Source organism: Vespa velutina, chromosome 5, assembly GCF_912470025.1.
Source record: "Vespa velutina chromosome 5, iVesVel2.1, whole genome shotgun sequence".
NCBI classification, from domain to species: Eukaryota; Metazoa; Arthropoda; class Insecta; order Hymenoptera; family Vespidae; genus Vespa; species Vespa velutina.
The window spans coordinates 2,114,582-2,140,799 of record NC_062192.1 but is presented as its reverse complement, the minus strand read 5'-3'; the positions used below and the strand labels follow the sequence as shown (position 1 = coordinate 2,140,799).

Below are 26,218 nucleotides of genomic sequence, written 5' to 3'. Positions count from 1 at the left end.
ATCGCAAAACAGTATTTCATTCATAGCTCATCCATAAAATTCTACGGGACATGACACTTCGAAAGATTTATTTATTTCCAATGGAACATATTTCTTATAATTTTTATTGATATCTCTTTTTGTTGTAATCTCTGCCTTTTCATGAGAGAGAGAGAGAGAGAAAAAATAAAATATCATTCACTTTTCGATTTTTACAATTTCATTCTTACGAAAGATATTCATAGCAATAATAATTATATAATTAATATGGAAATGTAATAAATTTATGATTACTTTACTTTATATGTATCGTTTTACGTTTTCCACGCCTCTGACTCGAAGCAAACGTCATTAATGCGAAAAGAGGTCGTATATATGTACGTATGTATATATTTATGTAAGTATATATATATATATATATATATATATATATGTGTGTGTGTGTGTTCAGCCCTTAGGCTAAGGAAGTCAAGTCATAAGCGGAGAAAGAAGAATAACAATTTTACGAGGCCGATAATCGTAGTTTATTGCGTTTATCGCGCATCTGATTTTTAATGAGACTTACCTCGGTCACGAGACACGTATGTAAGTAAGCACTTACGTCCGTATATTTCTAAAACACAAGGCTTGCTTAGAAATCGAATATATATATATATATATATACATATACACATATACGCACATATATACATATATACACACATGTTCTTTGCATCTATGAGTTTTGCAAGCCAAGAGTTCCCTTACATACCGCTTTCGGAAGTTTTAACGTTCTGTATAACGCTTTGATCTATATCCTCGTTACGTTTTATGCCCTAAACTTGTAAGTAGGCGACTAAAATCTAACGGTGAAACCCTCACCGAGTTTATCCATTTTACCATTATCAAATTACAACAAATAGAACGAAAACATTATAACATTGAATATTAACGTGACTTAAATCCAATTTACTTTTTCACCTGGAAATATTCTTTCTCTCTCTCTCTCTCTCTTTCTTTTTATTCTCGGGTTAAGCTTTTACCTCTCTTTTCGACATTGAAAATTTGTAACGAATCAAACTAAGACTCACGATGTATCCTCGAGAGACGATAATATTTCAGTATAAACTAATGCGATCCGTCGATTCTCGTTTTCCATTGGGATATCATTTCGATGTGTATTTCACGGAATAGTGCAAGCAGCCTTTACCCTGGAGATATCAATTTCTTTTCATGTTTCTCTATCTACCCGCAAACGCTCATTCTATTCTCTTTCTCTCTCTCTCTATCTCTCTCTCTCTCTTTCTCTCTCGCTTTTTCTATTTTTCTGTTCTTCTTTCAAAAAATTTCTACGTGAATTTACAATTTCTCCTGGATACCAATACGAACGGAGAAACGAACGAGAACGTTGGTATCGTTATCTATTTAAATTTCTGACTTCTGAAGAAGCATTATGGAAAAGAAAGAAAAGGATAGATAGATAGATAGATAGATACAGACGGCACAAGTTGGTCAAACTTTATCATTAGATTTCGTTTCTACTTAGTAGTCGGGTATACGAAGTAAACTGCTCTTTCATAAATTAATTTCCATTTGCAACGGTCCGAGAACTTATGGTGAACTGGATAACGAACCGTGATTATCTCCGATGGTAAGCATTTTCCAAGTTTTCTCTGACCAATCCCACCCAAGGACATTATTATTAAAATGATATTCACCGCCAATCAGTCGCTTTCGCATTAACGTTATAAGTTTCTCAATTCATAAAATTCTAGTTTTATTCGTACCGATGAAATTCTTTACAACTTTTTAATTATTTGTTGGAACAATTCCTTTTTTTTTTTTTTTTTATTTCCTTTTTCCCTTTTCCCCTATCCTCAAACACCTATTTCACTTTTCTTAAAATATTTAAAATCTTTTTTAACTTTTATTCATTTGATTTGATAATAATAAAAACACCGACGAAATTATATACAGTGACGATTATATCGCGAGAATATTAAATTTAGAGATGGACGGTTGAAATTTGCGAAGAGACTCGAATTAGGAAGTTCACGTTTAAACAAATTCTCGCCGGTGGAAAATTAGCGAACTGGACGCCTACGAGGGAGAGAGAGAGAGAGAGAGAGAGAGAGAGAGAGAGAGAGAGAGAGAGAGTGAGAGAGAGTGAGTGAGTGAATTAGACTGTAGCAATTTCGACTGAAAGCCACGGTGTATGAGAGGGGCTAGTCTTTCCAAGAGAAATTTCGCTTCTCTCGATGTAACTATATATATATATATATATATATATATATATATATATATATATATATATATATATATATATACGTATAGATATGTAAAGTAGTGGATATTCTACGTAGGTAAAGTGTAATATCTGGTCGAATCTCTAAGTCACGAAAGCAATTTCGTAGTCACCCGATAGATAGGTCGGGGAATAGAATGCTTCGAATTCGACAATATCGGGAATATGTACGTACGTACGAACGAAGCTTTAGATTTGGGATCGTGGATATCGGTACTGATTCGATAAGTGACGTTGTCCGTTCTTTCGGACAACTGCAAACCATTCGGGATGAATATACGGAAAATTGAATCGACGGGGAAAAGATTTGTTTGTACTACGAGAACGTACATATGTACACACAGACAGACACACACATACACATATATGTGTGTGTGTGTGTGTGTGTGTGTGTGTACATATATCTATCTTTTGACGATGGCTTAAATTTTACTTTGAAAAATATATCACGAGTTTATGAACGAAATATTTTCTTCGTATCGGGAAATCTATTTTAAATCGTTATATTCCATGTTAAATGAATAAAGATGATAATCAAAATATCATCCTATCTATGATATTAAAATGATGAAAGCTCGGATCGATGATTATAAGTGTGAAAACGTGTTGCGTGTTTAATTTCTTTTTTTCATTTTTTCTTTTCTTTTTCTTTCCTTTTTTCTTTTCTTTTTTTTTTTTTTCTTTTTCCTTTCTACTTTAACTTCCACCTTTATTTCCTTTTCATTTATGACATAAGATCTCCGGATAATTTGCTTGTACTCGTTAAGAAATATCTAAGCTTTTTCTTTTACATGCTTCTGTCTCGTTTCGGATATGCAAAGACATCCATTTTTTCTTTTTTTTCTTTCTCTCTCTCTCTCTCTCTCTTTTTTTTTCTTTTCCTTTCTTTTCCGAATAAAACGTATTTTAGTATTAGGTATTCGTCATCTCATTTCTCCCAAGGGTACCATAACGTAAGGCTTATGAAAAATTAGCATGTGACCGTTTAACTTCTTGGACATTTCTTCGTTTTATGCTGGAAGTTCCGTGCAAGAAAGAAAACCTTAGGGGATTATATGGTTGTAATAAATTTTCATTGCGACGATATTATTATTTCAAAATAATGAATGAAAATAAAACTATAATCAAGTTGATTATCGAAGCATTTAAAATATTGTATATTTCGATATGAATCTTTAATGAATATGAATGTTCAAACACGTTGTAATTAAACGTTCAATGAGAACGGTTAAGCAACTTTAAGAAGAAGAACGAGAAGAAGGAAAGAGTACGATATTAAATGAAGGGATGCGTTACGTCACGAAAGCGTCGGAAACATTTTTACACCATTTTCGTAATTATCGCCTTGATTTCAGTAGAAGAGCGATTAGTCTACATTAAGGCCTTATATTACGACCACAGCTCATGCAACGTCTGGGACGGCGTAATTAAAGGGACGTCCGTTTAATCATCTCCCTTCCTCCATTTCCCATGAATCACCATAGATTCGAGATGGATTTACGCTTGGTACATTTTTCTTAGGTCGTATATACTTGAATAGCCGTGAATAGCACATTAAGAATTATATTAAATCATTATTCATTAGAATTTTATACATTTGAAAATTAGAATGTCAAAATATTTGTGAGATAAGTTAATGAATAATTGTTCTTTTTTTTTTTTTTTCCTTTACGAAGTCGTCACCGTCGTCTACGTAAAAGGAAAACAAAAAAAGAAAAGAATAAAGAGGAAAACTAACAAAACAAAAAAAAAAAGAAGGGAAAACAAAAAAAAAAAAAAGAGAAAAACAGGAATAAATTTTCTATGGACGTGAACACATTTGTCGCAACATTTTCATTGATAAAAATCACGAAGAGCCAAGTTGCGAACGCATCTTGGACAGCTTTGTGCGTTAGAGATATAATGCAGTACTTCCGGCAACTTCGGCCAGCGATGTGTCTTGCAAATTCTGAAATTAATGTTATCACGCTGGCGCGCATACATCATCGAGATCGCCCCGTCTAAAGCCACCCTTAAATCTTCCTTATCACAATGACGGCCCGCGGAGTCGTACAAACTTTACGACACTGCTTTTCTACCTCGACGACAATTTCCTAACCGAGTATATGCTACGTACGGTAACCTGATAAACTTTAATTTTAAATGTAATATGCTTTGGTCAAATTGTGAAAAATTTGATGGATATCAAACGTCACAGCTCGATAAAAGAGATTGAGACCGATTATACAATATTATGATGATATTGATTTCTTCGACAAGATGTCAATCGTGTGGTTCATAAAAAGAGTTCGCAAATAAATCTCTCTCAATGGTGGTCGTGTTATGACAAGCATCATGAAGAATATCGTGCGTGAATATATCATGTTGTTTTCTTTCTTTCTCTTTTTTTTTTTTTTTTTTTTTTTCTTTCATTGTTTCCTTTTTTTCCCTTCGTTTCGTAAAACAAAAATTTCAACAATACGTATGTCATACATTTAAATGATTGATCTATATATTTTTCCGATAGAACATTACTCGAGCGTTATAATAATTTCGAACTGTAATAATAAATAAATCTGGTGTATCGAATATTGTAATTTTTCTACTACAAGTGAAAGCTAACGTTATGTATGACACATGATCCGTTAAAGTTTGGATACGGTTGACTTGGCGGTATTGGTAACGTTACTATACTCGAAAGCTTCTGTCAGAATTGGCCAGGTTCTAGGTAGAACGTAGAATGCGTCAAGGGTGTTACGTCGATGTGGTGGTGATGGCGGTGGTGCTAGTAGGGTGAGTAGGAATACGGTTGGTGGTTCCACGTTACCAGGGTAGAAATGAATAATGCAACGCATCACGTCAACTGAACCGCTGCACGCTGCTGCAAATCTCATCCTCCGGTGGATACCTAGCAGGGCCCCGATGGACCAACCACCTCAACCTCTCTATCTCTCAACCATCTCCGCAACGTTTCTCTAACCTTGCTTGCTACGTCTACCACGGATCACGCCCACACACGATCGGTTCTCGCGGGTTTGATCATAAGCCTACCTACGATCGCACCTACTCGTTTGCTCGTTCGAGCGCATCCTATCGATTCTTTCTATCTTTTTCGTTTTTTTTTTTCTTTTTTTTTTCCTCTTTCTCTCTCTCTCTCTCTCTTTTTTTCTTTTTTTTAATCGAAATATACATGAATGCGAGACAATCAAGAGAAGATTAATCGACGAGTACGAACGGTCGAATTTGAACGATCAAAAGATATCGTAGATAATACTTTTACTATTCAATTATCACTGAAAATTTTTAAACGAGATGGCATTGAAATAGAGGTAAATCGATTGGAATAGTAAATTTATAAATATACATATAATACTTTTAGAATGATTTATACGATGATATTATCTTTTTATGTGAAAGTATATCTATATAAGAAATTAAAGATTTATCGAGATATGCTATTCCGGGATTTGTGAAAGTGTGAAAATCAAATTATCTATGTATGATGTACACACATATAGAGAGAATAACTGTATACAATTTTTTAATTTATATGTATACAACTATTATATCTCTCTGTTTCTCACTTTGGAAGATATTTTATGGATTTGTATGTGTTTCTAACGTTTATGAATGAGCAAGAAAAAAAAACGTCAGGATGGACCACTACTTGATAAATGAAATTCAGACGAATCTGGAAAAAGCAGCGAGTATCTCTTTCTGTCTCTCTCTCTCTCTCTCTCTCTCTCTCTCTCTCTCTCTCTCTATATATATATATATATATATATATATATACCGCTATCTAGAAAGATATAATTTCTTAGCGAGTAGTAAAGGGGGCTTCTTATTTCAAGTGAAAGTACTTTGAGAAATTCGGGATCTTACCAACCTTTTCCATTATCAAATTAGTTTCTTATGAAAAAAGTAGAATAGCTTCTTCGTTTCTCGAAGTGGCATACGATATACCTATACATTTTCTTAACCAAAAGCCTGATTCGCTTTTCTTTTTCGTCTGAACTTTTTCGTTTTTTTCAATCGACTCTCGAAAACGTTTCAAACGATTATATTTCCCTTTTATTTTATGTCGGCACGCTTTCAACGAATAGAAGAATTCGAAGGTCGAAGGTCGTCGTTAGTTCTTCAGAGAGAGAAAGAGAGATAGATAGATAGAGAGAGAGAGAGAGAGAGAGAGAGAGAGAGAGAGAGAGAGAGAGAGAGAGAGAGAGAGAAAGATAGAGATAGAGTGATAGAGAGGGAGAGAAGAGGGAGTGGAAAGTTTAGTAAATTATATTAGTTGTAGACTGAAACAACAAAGTATGCCGCTACTTCTTACGAATAATATTGGCGAAAGTATAATAAGCGAACTTTCCAACACGTGTCTGTTAGACAAAGAAGGATTCAAGTTTCGTCGTATAGTCCAGAAAAAAAAAAGGAAAATAAAGATCCTTTAAAAAGAATAAGAATTAGAGGAAAGAAAAAAAAAAATATATATATATATATATATATATATATATATACACATATATATATATATATATAATTACGTCGACTTTCCTGACTTACCTTATCGAAATAAAGAGTCAAATGACCATCATCTTAAATGCTAGAACGACGTTAGCTTGTATAAGGTGGTCGAAAGGGGACGATAGTCGTAGTAGGGTTGGAAGGTTGGAAAGGGTAGACGATCGTGAGGCCAAGCAACGTTCGGAGTTAATTTTGCGGACGAAAGACAAAAGTTCTGACGGCAGTGAACTTTTAAAGCATTCTACGTGAAGGGAGTGGATACGGTCGACGTCGACGTTAGTAGGTAGGTATTCCTTTGCTTCTCTCTCTCTTTCTCTCTCTCTCTCTCTCTCTCTCTCTCTCTCTCTTCCTCTCACTCTTTCGGACTATCACAGTGGTGGAGTGGATTGGCCCGAGGGTAGTTCGGAACTTGTAAAGGAAAAATTGTACCAAGGGCCACCGCGGGAATAAGGAAATTTCCATATAATAATTAGATCCTCAAATTACTCTAATAAAAGAGTATGATTAACTTGGATATCCGGACTGTGACTCTCTCTCTCTCTCTCTCTCTTTCTCTTTCTCTTTTTTTCTTTCTATCGCTTCTCATTTTAGATTTTCATCATACCATCTACAATTCTTTTTTTATATCTCCTTCAACGGCGTCGAATCGTCTGAAATTCTCGAATATCTTTATTGGAAGAAGAAATAGAAGAAAAAGATAGGGGAGAGACGGGGATTTTTGTCTCCTTCTTAACCATATATTTTTATATTCTACTTGCTCGCTTAACTTCTCTCTCTCTCTCTCTCTCTCTTTCTCTCTGTCTCTCTCTCTCTCTCTCTCTCTCTCTTACTTTCTCCCTCTCTCTTTCTTTCTCCTTCTCTCTATTTCATACCATTCTTTTATTTATTCTTCTTTCCCTCTTTCTCTTGAATTTCCATGTCCTCCCTTTCCCAATGAATCCCACTTCATCCAGTATAGCGCGTCCTTTCGAGAAGGAGAAGCCTACGGTTAGCCCGTTTATTATGCATGCCCGCGTGATTATGAGAGAAACGAAGCCCGTTAAATGGTAGAAATGTATACGCCATTTTTCTTTATTTCTATCATCATCTTTCAAAACAGATCGACGAGTTTTTAATAGAGACCTTATTTACATTTAAATCTCTTTTCCTAAAGAGAAAAAAGAAAAGAAAAAGCAAAGAAAAGAAGAAAAAGAAAAACTATTCAACAATTTTATCATTATTTCTGTCCTTCGTTAATTAAATATTTTACGATACGATAAAGAAAAAAATGATTATAGCGAACAAATGGACATTAGTACGTGATCATTATTGCAGTCCATTAAGGACTTATGATATTTTTAAAACTCACTTCTCTTCTATTTAAATGTTTTTTTTTTTTTTTTTTTTTTTTTTTTTTTTTTACGAAACAACGGTAAAATTTATTATCATTATTATTGCGTTTATTATTTTTGTAGTCAGTACCAATAAAATATCTCATAGCAGAACAAAATCATTCACGATGAACCAACAACATCCGATTATGTTCGCTATCTCGGTTCCACTCTTCGCTCGTTCGGTGAGAACAATCGCGCCGTACTTTACCGCGATTAACCGCGGCAATAACTATGCTTGCGGTTAAATGGTAAAAGCGTACAGGCGCGTAACGTGCATTACGTCGTACGTCGACGATAATTCCGGAATATTGCAAATATGACGCACGTTCCCCTCCTCTCTCCCTTCCGCTGTTTTTCTCTCTCTCTCTCTCTCTCTCTTTCACTCTCTTTCTATCTCTCTGTCTGTCTCTATTTCTCTCTCTTTCATATTTCATGAATAATTTCAACCGCTGCGCATTTTTTCCCTCCGAACGCGATTTCTACCATTTCCATACGATATTGCATACTTTTTACATGCACGTAACGAGCTTGTAATAGAGAAATTTATGAAACCTTTGATACGAAGATAATATTCACGAACGGTTTGACTAATTAATCGTCAAACGTTTGTCCCTTTCGTAATCATTTCGTTTCTCTTTCATTTCTCTTTTTATTAATCTCTATCTCTGCCTCGTATAACTTAAACCGGCAAAATTTTTAGGATAACAAAAAAGGAAAGGAGGATATATTCAGGGAACGCTAATTGGTCGGTATTCTTGTGCAACAGTCCGGATTATGCTAGTTAGGTATTCGCCTTGCTGCTAAAGTTAAACTGTAGCTCGTAGCTCGAAGAGGAAGAGGAAGAAGAAGAAGAAGAAGAAGAAGAAGAAGCAGAAGAAGAAGAAGAAGAAGAGAATGTAGAAAGAGAAGAGAAGGTTTAGAGAGGTATAGGAAAAGGGACTGGAGGGAGTAGAAGGGGTAAGAAAGGAAGAGAAGAGATAGGGGTGTGTTAAAATTCCGTGCATCTCCATCGACTTAGTGTGAGGAAGGAGGAACCTTCGAGTCAGTGAAAAAGAAGAGGAGAACTCTGAGAAAGACAGTAAAGGAGTGAGTAAGAAAGAGATAGAGATACGGATAAATAGACAGAGAGAGAGAGAGAGAGAGAGAGAGAGAGAGAAAAGAGATCTAGAATAATAAATGTTACTGACTCGTCTTCGGCCGCTCAGTTGAATAATGTAGTTGGACGACAACGTTCAATTCCATTCTTTCGCGTCGTGCATCTTTCCTCGGCGTCTTCTTAAATATGTAATATAACTACTGATATAAAGATAGATACGCTCCGATTCCAAGATATCTTCTCTCTCTCTCTCTCTCTCTCTCTCTCTCTCTCTCTCTCTCTCTCTGTTTCGTCGATGAAAAGTCGAGGTCCGATAACATAGGTTCATGCGAAGAAAAAGAAAGAGAAAGAGAAAAAGAATGAGAAAAGGAAATAGAAGAAGGGAAAAGATGAAAAAAAAGAAAAAAATAAGGAGGAAGAAAACATAGGTGGATAGTTCCTTTACAAGTGGAGCGAATGTAAGGATCAACCGGATCGTAGAAAGGAGTGTATGTAAACTGCATACATCCGAAGGACTGGCAGGATCAGGGAGATCGGGGTCTAACGCTTGTAAGAAAGATCTATCATAAATAAAAGAGAAAGTAAGGTAAGATAAGGAGAGGAGAAAGGAGATAAAGATAACTTTTCGATGTTTTTGATTTATAAATACGTATAAATAATAACTTAGAAATTTACGATGGAGAATTACAATTAGATGAATAACATCGTACGATTTAAATTTTCTATTTTCATTTATGTTACATCAAACAATCGGTCAATTATATCAAAAGATTATTCGATGGGATAACCCGAAAATCGTTTCCTTCCGGTTCGCTACGCTTCGAGAGCCCTTTTGTCCGATCGTAGAGAATTCGACTAGATTGTAATTTCTCTTTTCACGTAGTAAATGAATGCAGACGTTTGTATGTGTGTACGTGCTCACACCTGTGCCTGTGTATTTGCGTGTGAAAGAGAGAGAGAGAGAGAGAGAGAGAGAGAGAGAGAGAGAGAGAGAGGGAGATAGGTTCTAATCCTTCGAAAGTGGCTTGATCGTGTTTATGCTCCTTTCTATTCGCGTTTTCTGTTCAATGAACTAATAATCAATTACACGTACGAACGAACACGCGTTATAGGCGAATGTGTTGAGAGTCGATTTATAATATCATGCGGATATGCGTGCATCTAGCCACCTGTTGTGTTAGGCGTAGATTCGATGGATAATCTAATCATAGATAATGATTTATTATTTCCTTCGAAAAATAAGAAAAAAAAAAAAAAAGAAGAAGAAAAGGAAGAAGAAGATGAAGAAGAAGAAAAAATTCGTACATTAATTAAGACGAGTCTCTTCGTGCCTTAACTCGTTCATCTCTATTTTTCCTTTCTGTATCAAGATTCGATTGGAAAGAAGAATAGAAAATGTTTATGGAATACCAAGGATGGCGTCGACGGCATCAGTGATGTGATGCGGTGGTAGTGCTAGCTGAACCCAGTGCATTCTCCGTCGATCGAATTTAAACTCAAGGGAAGATCGCCCCGAGCTCGGATCATTTCGGGAATGAAAGTCATTCTCCGATAAGACCAGCGTTCCGTTTAAGCCCTCGAGCATCGATCTGAAGTTTAAGCGAGGTTCTCTCTCTCTCTCTCTCTCTCTCTCCCTCCCTCTCTCTCTCTGAACGGAGAAACCAGAAGTTCGCGCTACTCTTAGCTTTACTCCTACTTCGTTTCAACGTAGTAGTATAGAAAAGAGAAAGAAAGAGAGAGAGAGAGAGAGAGAGAGAGAGAGATACTGATAGAATATGCGTGAATATGTAAACGTGTATGTAATTCACATACATCTGTGTACTACTTTTAGCTCACCCTATTGCAAAACGATCGCATGTGAATATCTGTACTGTTCTCGTTGTTTGGCAATTTTCCAGTAACACCTCGTTTTCCTTTTCTCTCTTAGAATCTTCCACCTGCTTTATCCTCCTCCATTCCATCAAAAATTCGCGCCAACTTTGAGCTTCCTCCAGATTGCGTTCAGACACCTCAAAAATGTCCGCAATACTTTGACGGAGCGGATAATCGAGCTGACGGCAGTATTAGTTTCTCGTTTTGCTGACTCCTCGTACTTACTTTCTCTCTCTCTCTCTCTCTCTCTCTCTCTCTCTTTTCTTTCTTTCTCTTTTGCTTCCTTTTCCATCTTTCTGGGTATGGTATTAGCAAAGCTGGCCGAGTGTGCTCGTGTTCCACTTTTCTACTCTTCGAAACGTATGCGTTACGTCTCTTTCTATTCTCCCTCCTTCTTCTCCTCCTCCTTCTCCTCTTCCTCCTTCTCCTCTTCTTCTTCTTTTTCCATTTTTCGATCCTTCCACTATATGCGAATCTCTCGTTCTTGCTGAATGCTCTTAACGTTTTCTATATATTTCGCAGGATATGACTACGTGCTCCACTTGCAAAAGCTTTGATTTACGTGATAAGTTAATTCCGAATGGTTAAAATCGAAGATAGACCATTTCCATTTATTATCGTTCGACGAAATATATAATCTTATTTACAGGGAAAAGTATTGACTTTCTGACATTGTGTTGTACTAGATCCAAGAAAAGTAAGTCAATTCCGAAGATCGTTAAAACTATCGATCGAATTAAATTCAGATACGCGCGCGCGCGCGCGCGCGCGTGTGTGTGTGTGTGTGTGTGTGTAAATGTTATCCGTATATAGATAGTATACGGATAGATATAGTATTATCCTGAATTTATAATCGTATATATTCCTATAATCGATATTTTCCTATAAAAGACATATTTATATTCGTTATAGACATTCCTAAGTTTATATATATATATAGATGAATGTAAATTTTTAATATGATGAAATTCACTAACTGATGCATTGTTAATATATTAGACAAAACGATGTCGATTTTCTTCGTCTTAGAATTTTCGTTGAATTGTTCTATCAAATCTTATTTAGAAGTTTTCGAAGTTGTCTAGGAACAGCTTTAGTTGATTCGTATCTTAATTAAAGCTGCTACCAAGTCATTTTCATTTATAGGGATCGTTATCGTATTCAACGAACCCGATCTAAAAATCCTATTTTGCGCCGAGAGAACTATTAAGTGAGAGAGATCCATGCCGCGAAAGTCGTCCGTGCAAGCTCTATTTCGTTATTTAAATCCACTCGTTTAATAGCCCAGCCGTAATGCGCTGAATTAATCATAAGGATTCTTTTCTCGCGCTTAGGAACGTCTTTTTCCTTGAGAAAACGAAATAACGATCAAACTTTCGCAAAAGCTCACGCTCGGTGAACTTTCAATTGGCCGGTCTATTTTTAAAAGCTTTTCATATCTTTTTTTGGAATATATTTTCGCCGTTGATCATTCCAGGATTTTAATCAAGAAAGCCCACTAGGATTTATCACACTGTATATATACTGTGTATATATATATATATATATATATATATATATATATATATAAATATATATAATCTTCTGTTTTATTGTTTTAGGTAAGCCAATGAAAAGAGAGAATAACTAAGCCGCAACAGCATCCATTTATAAATAGAGTTATCAAGGTATGTATAAACTACTTAAAACAAAAATTCCAAATGAAATCTCGTGACCCATATAGACACAAGATTTCTCTCATTTAATAATAATTTCATCTCATCTTGATGCTTCCGTTCTTGTTGTACATCGGATGTCAGGAATATAGAGACGACAATCGGTACTCGACCAACATGGACAGTAATTCCCCGTTGGAAACTTAAGTGTCAGAATTAACCGCGTTAAATTGGTACGTGCACCGAATGTACCATTAGATTTCTAACCCCTTTGCTGGACGATATCTCGGATTTGTACGTAATATGTAGATAATCGTCTGGCAAGTGTACCCCGATTTTACACAGTGGCGTTAATTACCTCGTATAACATCTCGTACGAATTAACAGGCCAAGGTTTCACCACATTTCTAGCGCTACAAATTTCAAAGTAACCAAGGACGAGTTTCCATTTAGCTTTATCCACGAATTTACTCGACACTTGGAATCCTTCCCTTTTCTAGTCTTCTAAGTTCGCGCTTTCTAATTGCAAGCTCTTCGAATGCTTTAAGATCCCACCCACGTAGTTACCTAATATAACGATGATTTACGTTCTGCACTCTGGAGGACCTTTTGGGACAGCCTTTATACCCGAAAAGCCTCTCTTTGTTGTCATCCCATAGACTATAGTATGTGGATATCATGGGCTTCCACGTCCATTATTCTGTCGATCCGTGCGCGCGCGCGCGCGCGTGTGTGTGTGTGTGTGTAAGCGCGATCCGAAGAAGGAACACGAATGTTCTATCTAATATGAGATAAGTGAAAATGCAATAACAAGATGATTCGTTTCAATAAAAACATAATGGGAATGTTTCATTTGTATGGGATGACATCTTAATTAATTATATAATATTTATTAAGAGTAGATTTTTTTTCCTTTTCTGTTTCTTTTTCTTTTATTTTCAATTACTTCGTATTTTATTCTCTTTTTCATTTCTTATTTTTCTTTCTTATACAATAAGAAAAGTCATCCTCTCGATCTTGCTTACCAGCAAACGAGAAATGTGAAGTTTGAGAGAAGGAAAAAAAAAAAAAAGAAAAAGGAAAAGAAAAAAAAAGAAAAGGGGGAAAAAAGAGAAGGAAAGATTATAAGAGAGATTACGCGAGCCAGTTCTCGGAGCTAGAAAACGCAGCCTTTTTTCGGCTTGGCGCCTTGTCCAATTTGGCTAACTAAATTCACCGGCTGCCTCAATAGCCGAATTGGACGAGGCGCCAGACTCGAAAGCTTGGAGGTTACAGAATCTTTTACTCTTGCTGAATACTTTCCTCTATTTTTCTGTCTCTCTCTCTCTCTCTCTCTCTCTCTCTCTCTCTCTCCTTCTCTTTCTTTTTTATTTTTATCCTATTCTTTTTTTATCTTTTTTCAACGATTATCTTTCTCTTTTATACCTTATGCTTGAATCGATTAAACTATTTCAATTGATCGAAACGAGAAGAACGAGTACACGATTAAATCGAGATATATTAGTTTTAATAAAGAAGAAAAGTTTATCGAAAGGGCGTAAATCATAGGCCATTTACGAGAAAGGAAGCTTTATTGGCAACGTGCCTGAAATCAATGTAGCTTACATCGAATCGATAGGCTTTAATGCGTAAGTGCCGAGTTTGATGTGTTCTTCGGGCAAATTGATGCGATCAATTACTCGCCATCAAGTTACCGTAATTAATTAGATAGGACATTATGAACTGAATCGATCGATCGATCGCCGTCTATAGTTACGTTCAAAGAAATGACTTTTGATTATTATTTTTTTCCCTTCTCTCTCCTTTTTTATCTTTTTTTTTTTTTGCTTGTTTTTTTATCTACTATTTCGACATATGACTCTCGTCTACAAGCCCGATATTTCAATTACTTATCGTGATTTTTATCGATCCTACGAGTTATAACGATTTCAAAAGAGCATTCCAATTCGAAGTATTGCCTATTCGCTAAAGCTATGATATGCTCTGTATAGTATATACTTATACATACATACATACATACATACATACATACATACATACATACATATATATATATATATGTGTATGAATGTAGATAAGTTGTACATATATGAGAACGTTTCACATACACGACGTTGTTATAAAGCTTGCACTCGTACACTATGTCAAGATATTTTCGACTATTCCACGGCTTTCACATCCGGTCGATCTCCGAGCTGGCACGTTTCCTTCACATAATTCCATTACTTTTGTTTAAATCTTGACTTTCCTTCTCTATCACATTTTGCTTTACAGAAAATCGTGTAATAATCATTAGAGAAATGTAAATATAAATATAACTGTAAGATATCCCGTAACTTCGGGGAATCTCTTTTATGATGGATTTTATATATGAAAATCGTAAAAAAAGAAAGTTCGTATAAACGTATAATCTATTTGATTTTTTTCTTTCTTTTTTTTTCTTTTTTTTTCTTTTTTTTACGTGTTATAACGAGTTTCATGTTGGAATAATTCTAACGAGAGGTGAAAATAATTAAATTAATTTATTTACAAATAACGAAAGACATTGAATTAATGGATTATTATTTCTAGGATTATTTGGAATCTATCATATACATTATGATTGTTGACAATGTCGAAAAATATTTCACGAGAGAATCGTATAAGAAAATTCAGAAAATCCCTAGAATATCTAAAGAAATGAAGAGATTCAATGAAGATAAGCAGAGTCTTGTGAAGATAAGCAGATACAAAGAAGAAGGTCTTTATAAATTGAAAATAAGGTCAAATAAGGCCAAATATATATGTTTACATAAACTTTCTCTTTTATTGTTTGCATATGCAGAGTCCATTGTCAAATTACGAGATAAATATAAATAAATCCTTACATACATATACAGGGTGTCCCATTTGAAATTGCACAAGCAATTATTACCCAAATTATATTTGATCTAAAGGACGCTTTATTTTGAAGATAAACAAACGTGTGTATATACGTAAAAAAAAAAAAAAAAGAAGAACATGGGTGACCTTGAAAAATGTAATTAAAAATAATATTTGTGAGAAACAATTTCTTTCGAAATCGCTTAAATTACATAAGAAATATATATATATATATATATATATTTTTTTTTTATTATCACAAATAGACGAAATATTTAGTTGATATATAGAGTTAAATATTTAGCATTAAGCGGGATATCCTGTATATATGAAAAATTTTAATTCGAATTGAAATAGAGATATCAATTTAGATGCATCGATATAAATCGACCTTCTATTTCAATACGGTCATTAACGTAGAAGTGTGCATCCATGATTCGCGCCAATCAAACTAGAAGTACTCTTGATTAACTAGCATGGCTGCGCAAACCAACACGTTTCACTATTGGCCCGTTTGCCGGCCCGCTCATTTTCCTTCAGCTACACGTGCTTCGACACGTCCGATGGTTCATACTCGATCTAACGTAATATCATATTCGCATTATTCCTGTTAAAGGCACGTACATATTTATCGGCATACATTTTTATATTTCAATTTCAATTGAATTTATTTTATAACGAAAGAATAGAAAAAATAAATAAATAAATTTGAATTCGAAAGCGTCGATTTTGGATGATGTATAATAGCTTTAGAATTTTTTTACATTTCAAAATTAAAAGTAGAAAAATACGTGAAGATAAATGAATATTATTTCAAATGAAAAAAGATAAACATTGTTTATATTAAAATAATGATAACCAGGATGGAAGAAGTGATCTTTTTAAAATTTTTCCATTCAAATTTTCATTAGTTAACGAAGTCACGGACAATAAATTATGAATATTAAAATCGGTTAGATGGAAGAAGAAGAAAGAGATAGAAAGTAAGGAAAATCCGTAAGTTCCTAGAGATGATAAGATTATATCCGAAAAGTAAAAGGAAAGGATCTTGGAATGGATTGAGGGTACAGATAAATTAAAACCTCCTCGTTCAACGTTCTCTCACACTCGCCCACTCGCGAAGGAAGAAAATGCATAGGTAGGCGTCCTGTAATTTAAATGCAAATCAGTTTTTAGTCAATCGCCATGGAACGCTCGTTTAACAAGCGTCGCTGAAATTCTACCCTCTTGTCATAGTAGTCAGTAGTCGTAGTGAGAATAAGGCAAAAGGAAAAACAGAAGCTGGAAGAAAGTAGAAGAAAACGAGGATGAAGATGAAGATGAAAATGAATAAGAAGAAGAAGAAGAATAAGAAGAGGAAAAAGAAGAAGAGTAAGAAGTTCTTCTTCGTTATTTTAAATTCGCGAGTCTATTGAAATCGCATAGGTAACGCTATAGAAAGAGAAAATCGTCGATGCGTTTCATTGCTATCTCGAAATCTTAATCAAATCTTCTTGTAAACGTCCTCGGAGACGCGGATAGGTATCTCTCCTCTTCTTGTAACATCTCCTCATCGATACTCAAACCTATCCTATCGGCTAATAGAAGGCTTCACCTAATGGAATAGATACAACGTTCGAGATTTCTCGGTTCGATAAAAGTAAAACCGATACAAACACGAATCTACGGTAGAAGAGAAGGAATAGTCCAGTAGCATTTCTGTCTCATCTCTGTGTCTCGGCCAATGTCCATCGTATTTTCAGGCCCTTTGGGATTCGCCGAATGTTGAGAAACCAGACTAGATCGGAGGACCGAAAACGAACTCGAAGACACACGAAGCATCCCTCGAATCTCTTTTATCCTTCAACCATTCATTGAGTCCCCTATGTGCATATATACATGTGTGTGTGTGTGTGTGTGTGTATGTATGTGTGTATGTTTCTAAAAGTCGTCTTCATAGAATGAAAAATATATGTCTATCGAGTTGCAACATAGAGGGTTGTTACTATTTCATAGTGACCATTATCCAAGGGTTTAACGATTAAATGAAATAATACTATAATAGCGTTACAATTGTGCGAAAAGGGAAACAAGAGAAAGAGAGAGAAAGTGTACCGTTTATTAGTCTTTGATTCGACACTGGTTCACGTTTTCAACCGTTTACTCATACCCTCGGGCATGACGCTCTTTCGAAGCTTAAACGATGTCATCCACTATGCTCCCTCGTTCGTATAAATACATATTCTCTCAGCGAATGTCGATGTTTCAAATTAATTACATTTAATCCGGCATGAAACAATATCATTATAAATTTATCGACATAACTAACGAACGAACGAACGAACAAATAATTTTTTCATCTTAATTCTCTTTCGCAACGGTTATTCATATCGAAAAAAAAAAAAAAATATTGACGAACCTATAGCGATCTCTTTTTAAAATCGTATTGGATGATATTGGTCTCGATTGTACAAGAATTCTTTTACTGTATAAATTTAAATATCACGTAGATCGGGTCAACAAACGGTATAGTATACTGACCATGTTCGACTCACAGACGATCATTTTATGTTCTCCGACACGAGCACCAAAATCACACATAGTGGAATCGTGCGACGTGCAAATGGTTTTTTCCATTCACGCGTTAACAAGGTAACATGGTACAACGAGCTCGGTCGAACTCGTGGTAGTAGAAAAGTAGTATGAGAGAAAGAGAGAGAGAGAGAGAGAGAGAGAGAGAGAGAAAGAGAGAGAGAGAGTAAACGCGAGAGCAGAGTAAAATAGTCGGATCGACTGTTGCTGCCTGGAACTGAAACGAAGTAGAGTTTGTAGAGAGATTTTAATTACTGAGTCGATCAAGTTTTTCGACAGCCATCCCCAATAAAATTAACCACGATCGGTCTCATATATTTCTTCTCTATCTATCTATTTATCTATCTATCTGTATGTCTATTTGTTCCTCTCTCTCTCTCTCTCTCTCTCTCTCTCTCTCTCTCTTTGTCACTCTCACTATCTCTCAATTTTTTTATTACAATTTTCTTTCTCATTAAAAATATTAAATTTGTTGAATTTTCTCTACGACGATTTATATCATGATAACGTGAAATTTCATTTGATAATATTCCCCTCGTCATTTTATATTTATGATATCGTAAAAACTTATATATTATATTAATATATATCTTAACTATTAAAGTATTTGATATTCAATATTACAATTTGAAAAACAATCGTCAGATTAGATAATATTTTGAAGATGATTATGTCGAACAAAATTATTCACTTTCAATTCGTTAAAATATACGACTGTTTCATTTGTAATTAATGTATTTATATAGAATGTACTATAAATTACAGTACGGTATGGATCTGTTGGTCAATCGTTAATATACCGATTATCTCGTGAACAATTAATAGTATTAATATTTTACTAGGCATAATTTTGATTCGAAATGACTATTACTATACGAATATGTTAAAAAAAAACTATAGGTATTTATTAAACAAATGGAAAAACTATGTTGACTTTTATAACGCGGAAAGATTATTAGTAACAAAAGGATCATTTACACTTGTATGCACTTTGTAATGACATTTAAAAGCCGCACATATTTCTCTTATCGAACTTTCTTCTAACTTCAAACATTTGTGAGATATGTGCTTGAATATCCCTATGGGCATGCAACACATCCTATGTAAGGGTAGGTTTATGTGTATGTATATACATTTCAATCCTGCATATCTTTTTCAAATAATATATAGAAAAAAAAAAAATATATATATGTGTATATTTTTTATTTCACGATGATTTTCTATAAAAACGATCGTACTATAAATGTAGGAAATGCGTATCATCCAGGTTGGAAATATGAAATGCATTTGATCGAATTAGTGTATAAGCCGTGGTGGAAAAGCTAACATGCGATATCAAAATTTTAACGAGTTGGACCCGATATAACCATAACCAATTCTCTTGTTCCACATTTCTTGTTTCGTTTTGTTTTGTTATCCCCCCGTTGCTTTTACCTTTCATCCGATGCTTTCATTTTTGGAGATTGGTATGTCCGATTGGATCGCTCTCTTCGTTCGTTCGGTTTGCCGAGTTTCAAAAATTAATGGCCAATTAATTAGAGCCATTGTCCAACACACGATACCGATACCTATAAAATCAAAATTTATATCGTGCGTGAGTACTTTTGACTCTATCGGAAAATAAACAATCGAAAAATCGCTCCAAATTATTATAGATCGTATTTTTATCGAATGAAACAACACATCTTTTTTATTTTCTTTTTCGGTCCTCTTTTTTCTTTCTCTTTTACGTTTTTTCTTTTCTTTTATCTTTTTATTTATATTTATTCGTTTATTTATTTTTCTTAAAACCAATTGTCATTTGGCTTTCATGATTTATAACGTTATCGAGTAATCGATCGAAGAAACGTCTTCAATCGTCGAATCTTTCGACATTCCATTAAATCGTCGAAACGTTATATCGTATGGATTCCCCTTCTATGTACTTTTATTTCTCGCAAAATGCCCTAAAGCGACATTTCAAGATACACCTTTTCGTTCTCTTTTTTCGTGATAACGCATGTGCGGGTACCCGCCTGATGCTTTCCGCCGAGTGCACGTTTCGATAATGCTCTGAACATCGTGCGACTACACGGTTTCGTTATTTTTCTTTTTTTTCATTCGAACCTTTTCTTTCTCTATATACTCTTCTGTTACCAAAAAAAAAAAATATATATGTATATATATATGTATATGCGTGTGTGTGTAAGAGAAAACGAATAAATAAATGTTGTTTTGATAAAAATATGAAAAACGGACGTGTGTGTATATGTGTGTGTGTGTATATGTGTGTGTGTGTGTAACCACGTCCTTTTATTCTTGTTAAAAAAAGAAAAAGAAAAAAGAAAAATAATATTTTATAAACAACGTTTCAAATTTATTTATGCATTCATAATAATAAATGAGTATGGGGTTTTTACTAGCAAGTTTTGTTAATGAATTGAAGTAGGTTAAATGTTCATCGACAAAAGCTACGAATGGGTTTTTTTCTTTTTTTTTTTTTTCTTTTCTTTTTTTTTTTTTTTTCATTCAAACTCAGTTGCTCGAAAACTAGATCGGTAAAGCTTCCACGAACGTGCGAAGCCAGCGAGCGTTACAACTGACTTTCATTTCCATCGAAAGGTACTCTAAAAGCCGGTCTCCTGTTACGCACGTTATTTCGATTTTACTTTGGCTAACGTTCGATTAAGTTTCAACGCCCTAACTTGAAAGCTTCAAGATAAAGCTTCGCGTGTATTGACCATTTCAGTGGGAGAAAACGATTATGAATAATATAAACTAAGAGAATTATAATCTATAATTGGGAGAACTTAGAGAAAATCGATTTGTATAGTCATATCGAAATCAATGACATTGGATGGAAAAGAATGGGAATATTGTAATACAAGTCTCTAAAAAGTTGATACAACGAGATCCTTTTCCTTTTATTCATATAATCGTACAGTTAATTACGAGGAGAAGTAGAAAGAATAATTTTAAATATTCATTTAAAAGCGTGCCAGGATATGGTTATATTCTATCTGTAAAAAATTTTCTTTCGTTTGTATAACAAGGGAAAATGAAAAAAAAAAAAAAAAAAAAAGAAAAAAAAAAGAAAAAGGAGAGAAAGAAATTTGGTAGGGGGTATGAAACATTTTTGATTTCACAAGAGCGAGTTACGCTATTCGATAAAAGTCAAACGAGTATGAGAAATAACGAAATGTTTCGAAAGGAGCCGGTTTGAGTCCTTTGTGGCACATAAAAGGATAGCTAACGGTAGAACGTCTATATACCAATTTTGCACAGAGAGCACAAACGTATAGAATGAGTGAACAGTGTAATATATAAGACCATTTGTAGTTATATACAGAAAAAAAAAAAAAATAAAATAAAAATAAAATAAAATAAAATAAAATTCTTTCCTCTTTTCTTTTTCATTCGACGTTAAAAGAATAAGATCTTTTTCAAAAAAATTTTACATGTTACATTAAACACGATCGTTATATTTTTCTTAATGATGGCAGACAAAAGAAAAATGGAACGTTTTTTTTTTCTTTTTTTTTTTTTTTTTTTTTTTTTTTCTTAAATTCACCATAACGTGGCATATTCAATGAGTCGTAAATTTTCAATTATTACGTATTTAACAATGTTTAATACACCGTAATATTTCGTGTTATTCCTTCTCTCTCCATTTTTTCCATAAACTTATGAGAAATTGTGCGCTTATGTATATTCTAACTATGGTTACTCATTCCTTGAGAGATTGACCAATGGTATTAAAGAAGCGACGAGAAGGAAAATCGATCGATTTCGAGAAATATCAAAGCTACGTTCGATATAAAGCTTTTTCTTTTCGTCGTCATCGTCGATCAAAGGCCAACAACTCCACCCCCATAGCGAACTATCCCCGATCCCCTATACCATATCCCTTCCTCTCTTTTCCGCACCGTTCGATCGACCGCGTTAAAATGGTCTTTTGAGATGCTTTTGCTTGAGGTCAAAGCAATAGGAAGAAAAAGAAAAAGAAAAAGAAAGAGAGAGAGAGAGAGAGAATATCGTGTCTCTTTTTCGACTAGACGACGACGACGATAACGATAACGTCGTTACCGTCGTCGTTGTCGTCGTCGTCATCGAAGACGAGACAGAGGCTCTCTTGATGTGACGGACGTTATGACATTTATACACACACGCACACACGCACACATACGTATCCATGCTCGCATATGGCGTAGCTACACATATACAGACATTCCATTCCAGCTAACAGCTGCTGCTCCATGATCTTTCACCGTTCAACTCCTTTGATGTGAAAATCCTTAAATTTCTCTAAAGAATCGATACTGTCATCTGATCTTTTTCCCATCGATATTTTAAAACGAATATCATATCACTGATCATTATGATACTTTTATATTTATTTTTAACCATCGTTATATATTAAATAAAATGTTCTTCCTCCTCCACCCCCCCCCCCCCCCGCCCCCCACCCCCTCCATCCCGCTCGGCCGCCGATGAATTATTTCTCTTATCTCAAAGGAACTTTTTCTTTCCTTATCTCAAAGGAACTTTTTTTTCCAAATTATAGTAAACTCCGTTTTTAGCACATAATACAATGTATACTTAGAGGAAATAGAGTAAACCATGTCCGATGAATTCTTTGGACACTCAAAAGAATCGAGAAATAGTAAACCGTGTTATTTCAAATGGACTAATATGTATTTAGCCCACGTAGAAATAATACGTACCAAGACAAATATTTAGTTCGTCAAGAAACTAACTGTTCAAACTATATAATCACGTTGGAAATGTTACCATCCGTACTTATTACTAAGTCATTGCGTTTTCAGGATAGAGAAAACTAGATGTAATCTAAAATGAGAAACGAATTAAAAGACACGGAAGGGTTCGCGTATCAAGTTTGAATCAGAAAATGTCTCGTACGTGATGTCGATTCGTATATGAATATTTAGATACGTGCTTGTTATACGTACTTATCTATTATCTACGTTTACGTACGATGAAAAATAAAAGGAAGAAAAATAAATAAAGAATCCAAATGAAAACGAGCATAAGAAATTAAATATGAATTTTGGCAAAGGTATATCTAGTTGGATTGTATAAAACCAGGTAAACCTAAACTGCACGTAGCGTACCTTTCAAGGTATCTGGATTGTGTTCTTACGACGTTAATTTTCCTTGAACGAAAAGTATGTTAGAAAGAGGATGAGGAAGATGAGTAGGGTGGACTGTACAGGACAGGGATAACTCGACACACAGAGAGAAAGAAAGAGAAAGAGAAAGAGAGAGAGAGAGAGAGAGAGAGAGAGAGAGAGAGAGAGAGAGAAAATATGAAGCTTACGTTCTCTTCTTTAGCTGGAAATTGATGAAGTAGAGAAGAAAAAATGTCTGTGTATGTGTATACGCGCGCGCACACGTGCGTGTGTGTATGTGTGTGGGTGTGTGTGTCTACATATATACGTTCGTTTTTTCTTCGTGGCTCACTCTTCCAGTTAGTATCTCTTCTCTCTTTCTCTTTTTATTCTCTTGACCGATGAAAACGTCGGCTCAATCTAAAGTACGAAGAAGAATTACGTCACGATGAAAATGATCTCGCTTGGAACAGGAAGGCTTTCATAAGAAGCTCGAGTGCTTTTCTTTCGAAACATAGAATTTTTCTAAAAATAAAAAGTAGAAAGAAAGAGAACGAAGAAAAGAAGTCAAAATGTCCGATTCCCTTCTGGCAAACCAAATGGAGTTAACTTAGTAGAGGAATTCATTTAGATCGGTCTTTTCTTATCTTCAAGTATATTAATGATCGTACGGTTACTTTGGTACTTGTACAATGCGTCTCACAAGGGAAAGATCTCATATTCATTATTTCAATTTTCTTTACTCGCGCCATTTCATTTCCACGGAAACGTAACTGCCGGCAGTACGATGTTGTAATAAAATTAAACAAGGAACGTAAAGACTCCAAATGTATGTATATAGAGGGTGATTCGAGATAATACGACGGTTTGAATACTTTCTTACTCGCTACCTTCTCTCTCTCTCTCTCTCTCTCTCTCTCTCTCACACACACACACACACACACACACAGACTCTTTTCCTTTTTTTCGGCAATTGATAGTGAGATAAGAGAATTTTGAATTTTTTTCGATCGTTTTATTTATCTAACAACTCGAATAAGGATCTATATTATGAACGATTATTTATGATATGATGATCTAATTAATACGATGAAAATTCGAAAGAAAAATATTATAAATATCTGTTAATATTATACAATGTTAATTTCGAAGAAATTTCATTGAAATAAAATCAAAGGTGAAAAGATAATTCACCAAAGTATTTATACGTGTTTAAAAAAAAAAAAAAAAAATAAGAGAATCACCACTGTGAAAGGATTCAACGAGACGGAACAATGGTCCAAACCTTTCCTGATCGTACTCGCTTTAGACCTTCTATACTTCCGATTATGTTTCTGACCCTTCCGTCTCTAAGAGCCGCATTATCCTGTGGTCGTTTCGTTATCGTATCCCAAATCTTTATCTTTTACAACCTCTTCTCTCTCCCTCCTTCTCTCTCTCTCTCTCTCTCTTTCTTTTTCTCCCTGCCTCATGGTATTTCTACCTATCTTATTCCTCAGTTTCCCGTTTTTGAATTCCCGAGAGTATCTGATTCTAGTGAACTTTCTTGAAATAACTCGACCAGTACGCTCCATTTTTAATCGATGCCAGAACCATCACTATTTCGAATCTATCATGTCGACCTATACAACCGTATTAGAGCGCACGCGTGTGAATACACGGCAGACATTTATTAAAGAAATTATTAATAACCATAGATATTTTTGGATTGGTCTGAAAACCGATTAGATACTTGTTCCTATTCTTAAAGAAATATATTTTAGTTAAAACGAATAAAACAATTGGAAAATTTATATGGGGGATTAAAAATTAGATTTCATATTTGAAATCGAGCTGAGAAATTTTTCACCATTTTATCAACCATTTTGGCGAACCATTTTTCCAAACATTTATCATGATCATCTTCCAGATACTAATGCGATATTTTTCCAAGATATTCCCATCCGACCTTATTTGCTTCTCTCATCGCGTTTCTACTTCTTTCTCTCCTTTCACCGTCATCTCTTCGAATTTTCTCATTCTCTAACTCTCTTACTCTACATGTCATTGTGCCGGCGGTCTTTGTGCCGAAGAACGACCATATTAAACTCCCCGACGATCTGAACCAGTGCGAATGGTTTTTATTTTCCCATGGGGGACATATATGAAATTCCTGAAGGCCCGTCATCCCCAGAGCACCATACTAACCGTAGCTTATTTCGTTATTACTACCTCACTTTCCGTAAATCGTTCTGCCATTACATTGACGTTACAGAATTGTTATCTGTCTGCTAGTACTTTTCTTTTCTTTTCCTCTCTCTTTCTCTCTGTCTCTGTCTCTGTCTCTGTCTCTCTCTCTCTCCTCTTTTCTTTTCTTCATTTTTCCGCTATCTTAAAACGTCACCCATTATATTTGTACGTATCAATTTTATTTAAATAAGATCGATAAATTTTGAAGTTACTTTTCTTTTTCCTTTTTCTTTCTTTTCATACAAATTTTTCTTCTTAAAAATCTTATTAAAAAATAAATTTAACGATCTGTTATACTCTGCTTCGTACAAAACAATCTCGTTGCCAATATACGCAAATATATATATATATATATATATATATATATATATATATATATATATGATCTGCTGTAAATTTTGTAAAGTGTATTCGATTATTCGCTTATTCCGAATGAAGAGTTTACACTATCCTTCCTTTCTTTCTCTCTCTTTCTCTCAATCGTTTCCATTTAACTCGATGTAATTCTTTCGCTCGCTGCTTTATTTATCGTTTCCGTCCGAACAGTCCTCCGTTTAATTTCACAACGCGGCACGTTCGATTGCTAGAGTACTTTATCGCTCGTTCTCCGGACAACGAGTTATAACGAGAATAACAAAAGAATCTTAAAAGAAATTAAGGAAATCGGTCTGACAATCGTTGATTGTTTC

At 34.7% G+C, this 26,218-nt stretch overlaps 2 protein-coding genes across 5 annotated transcripts in view; one reads left to right on the top strand and one right to left on the bottom strand.

Moving 5' to 3' along the window:
- LOC124949037 (tyrosine-protein phosphatase 99A) overlaps window positions 1-26,218 on the top strand; it is a 337,582-nt gene that overhangs the window by 135,540 nt on the left and 175,824 nt on the right. The window lies entirely within an intron of this gene.
- LOC124949040 overlaps window positions 1-26,218 on the bottom strand; it is a 143,771-nt gene that overhangs the window by 103,926 nt on the left and 13,627 nt on the right. Inside the window, exon 1 of one of the 2 annotated variants that reach the window (XM_047493540.1) lies at window positions 7,636-7,672. The exons of the other annotated variant lie outside the window; for it this stretch is intronic. Coding sequence (XP_047349496.1) covers window positions 7,636-7,638 — 3 coding nt within the window. The 5' untranslated portion in view covers window positions 7,639-7,672. Of the gene's footprint in view, window positions 1-7,635; window positions 7,673-26,218 lie in introns of those variants that run through there. 2 annotated transcript variants of the gene reach the window in all.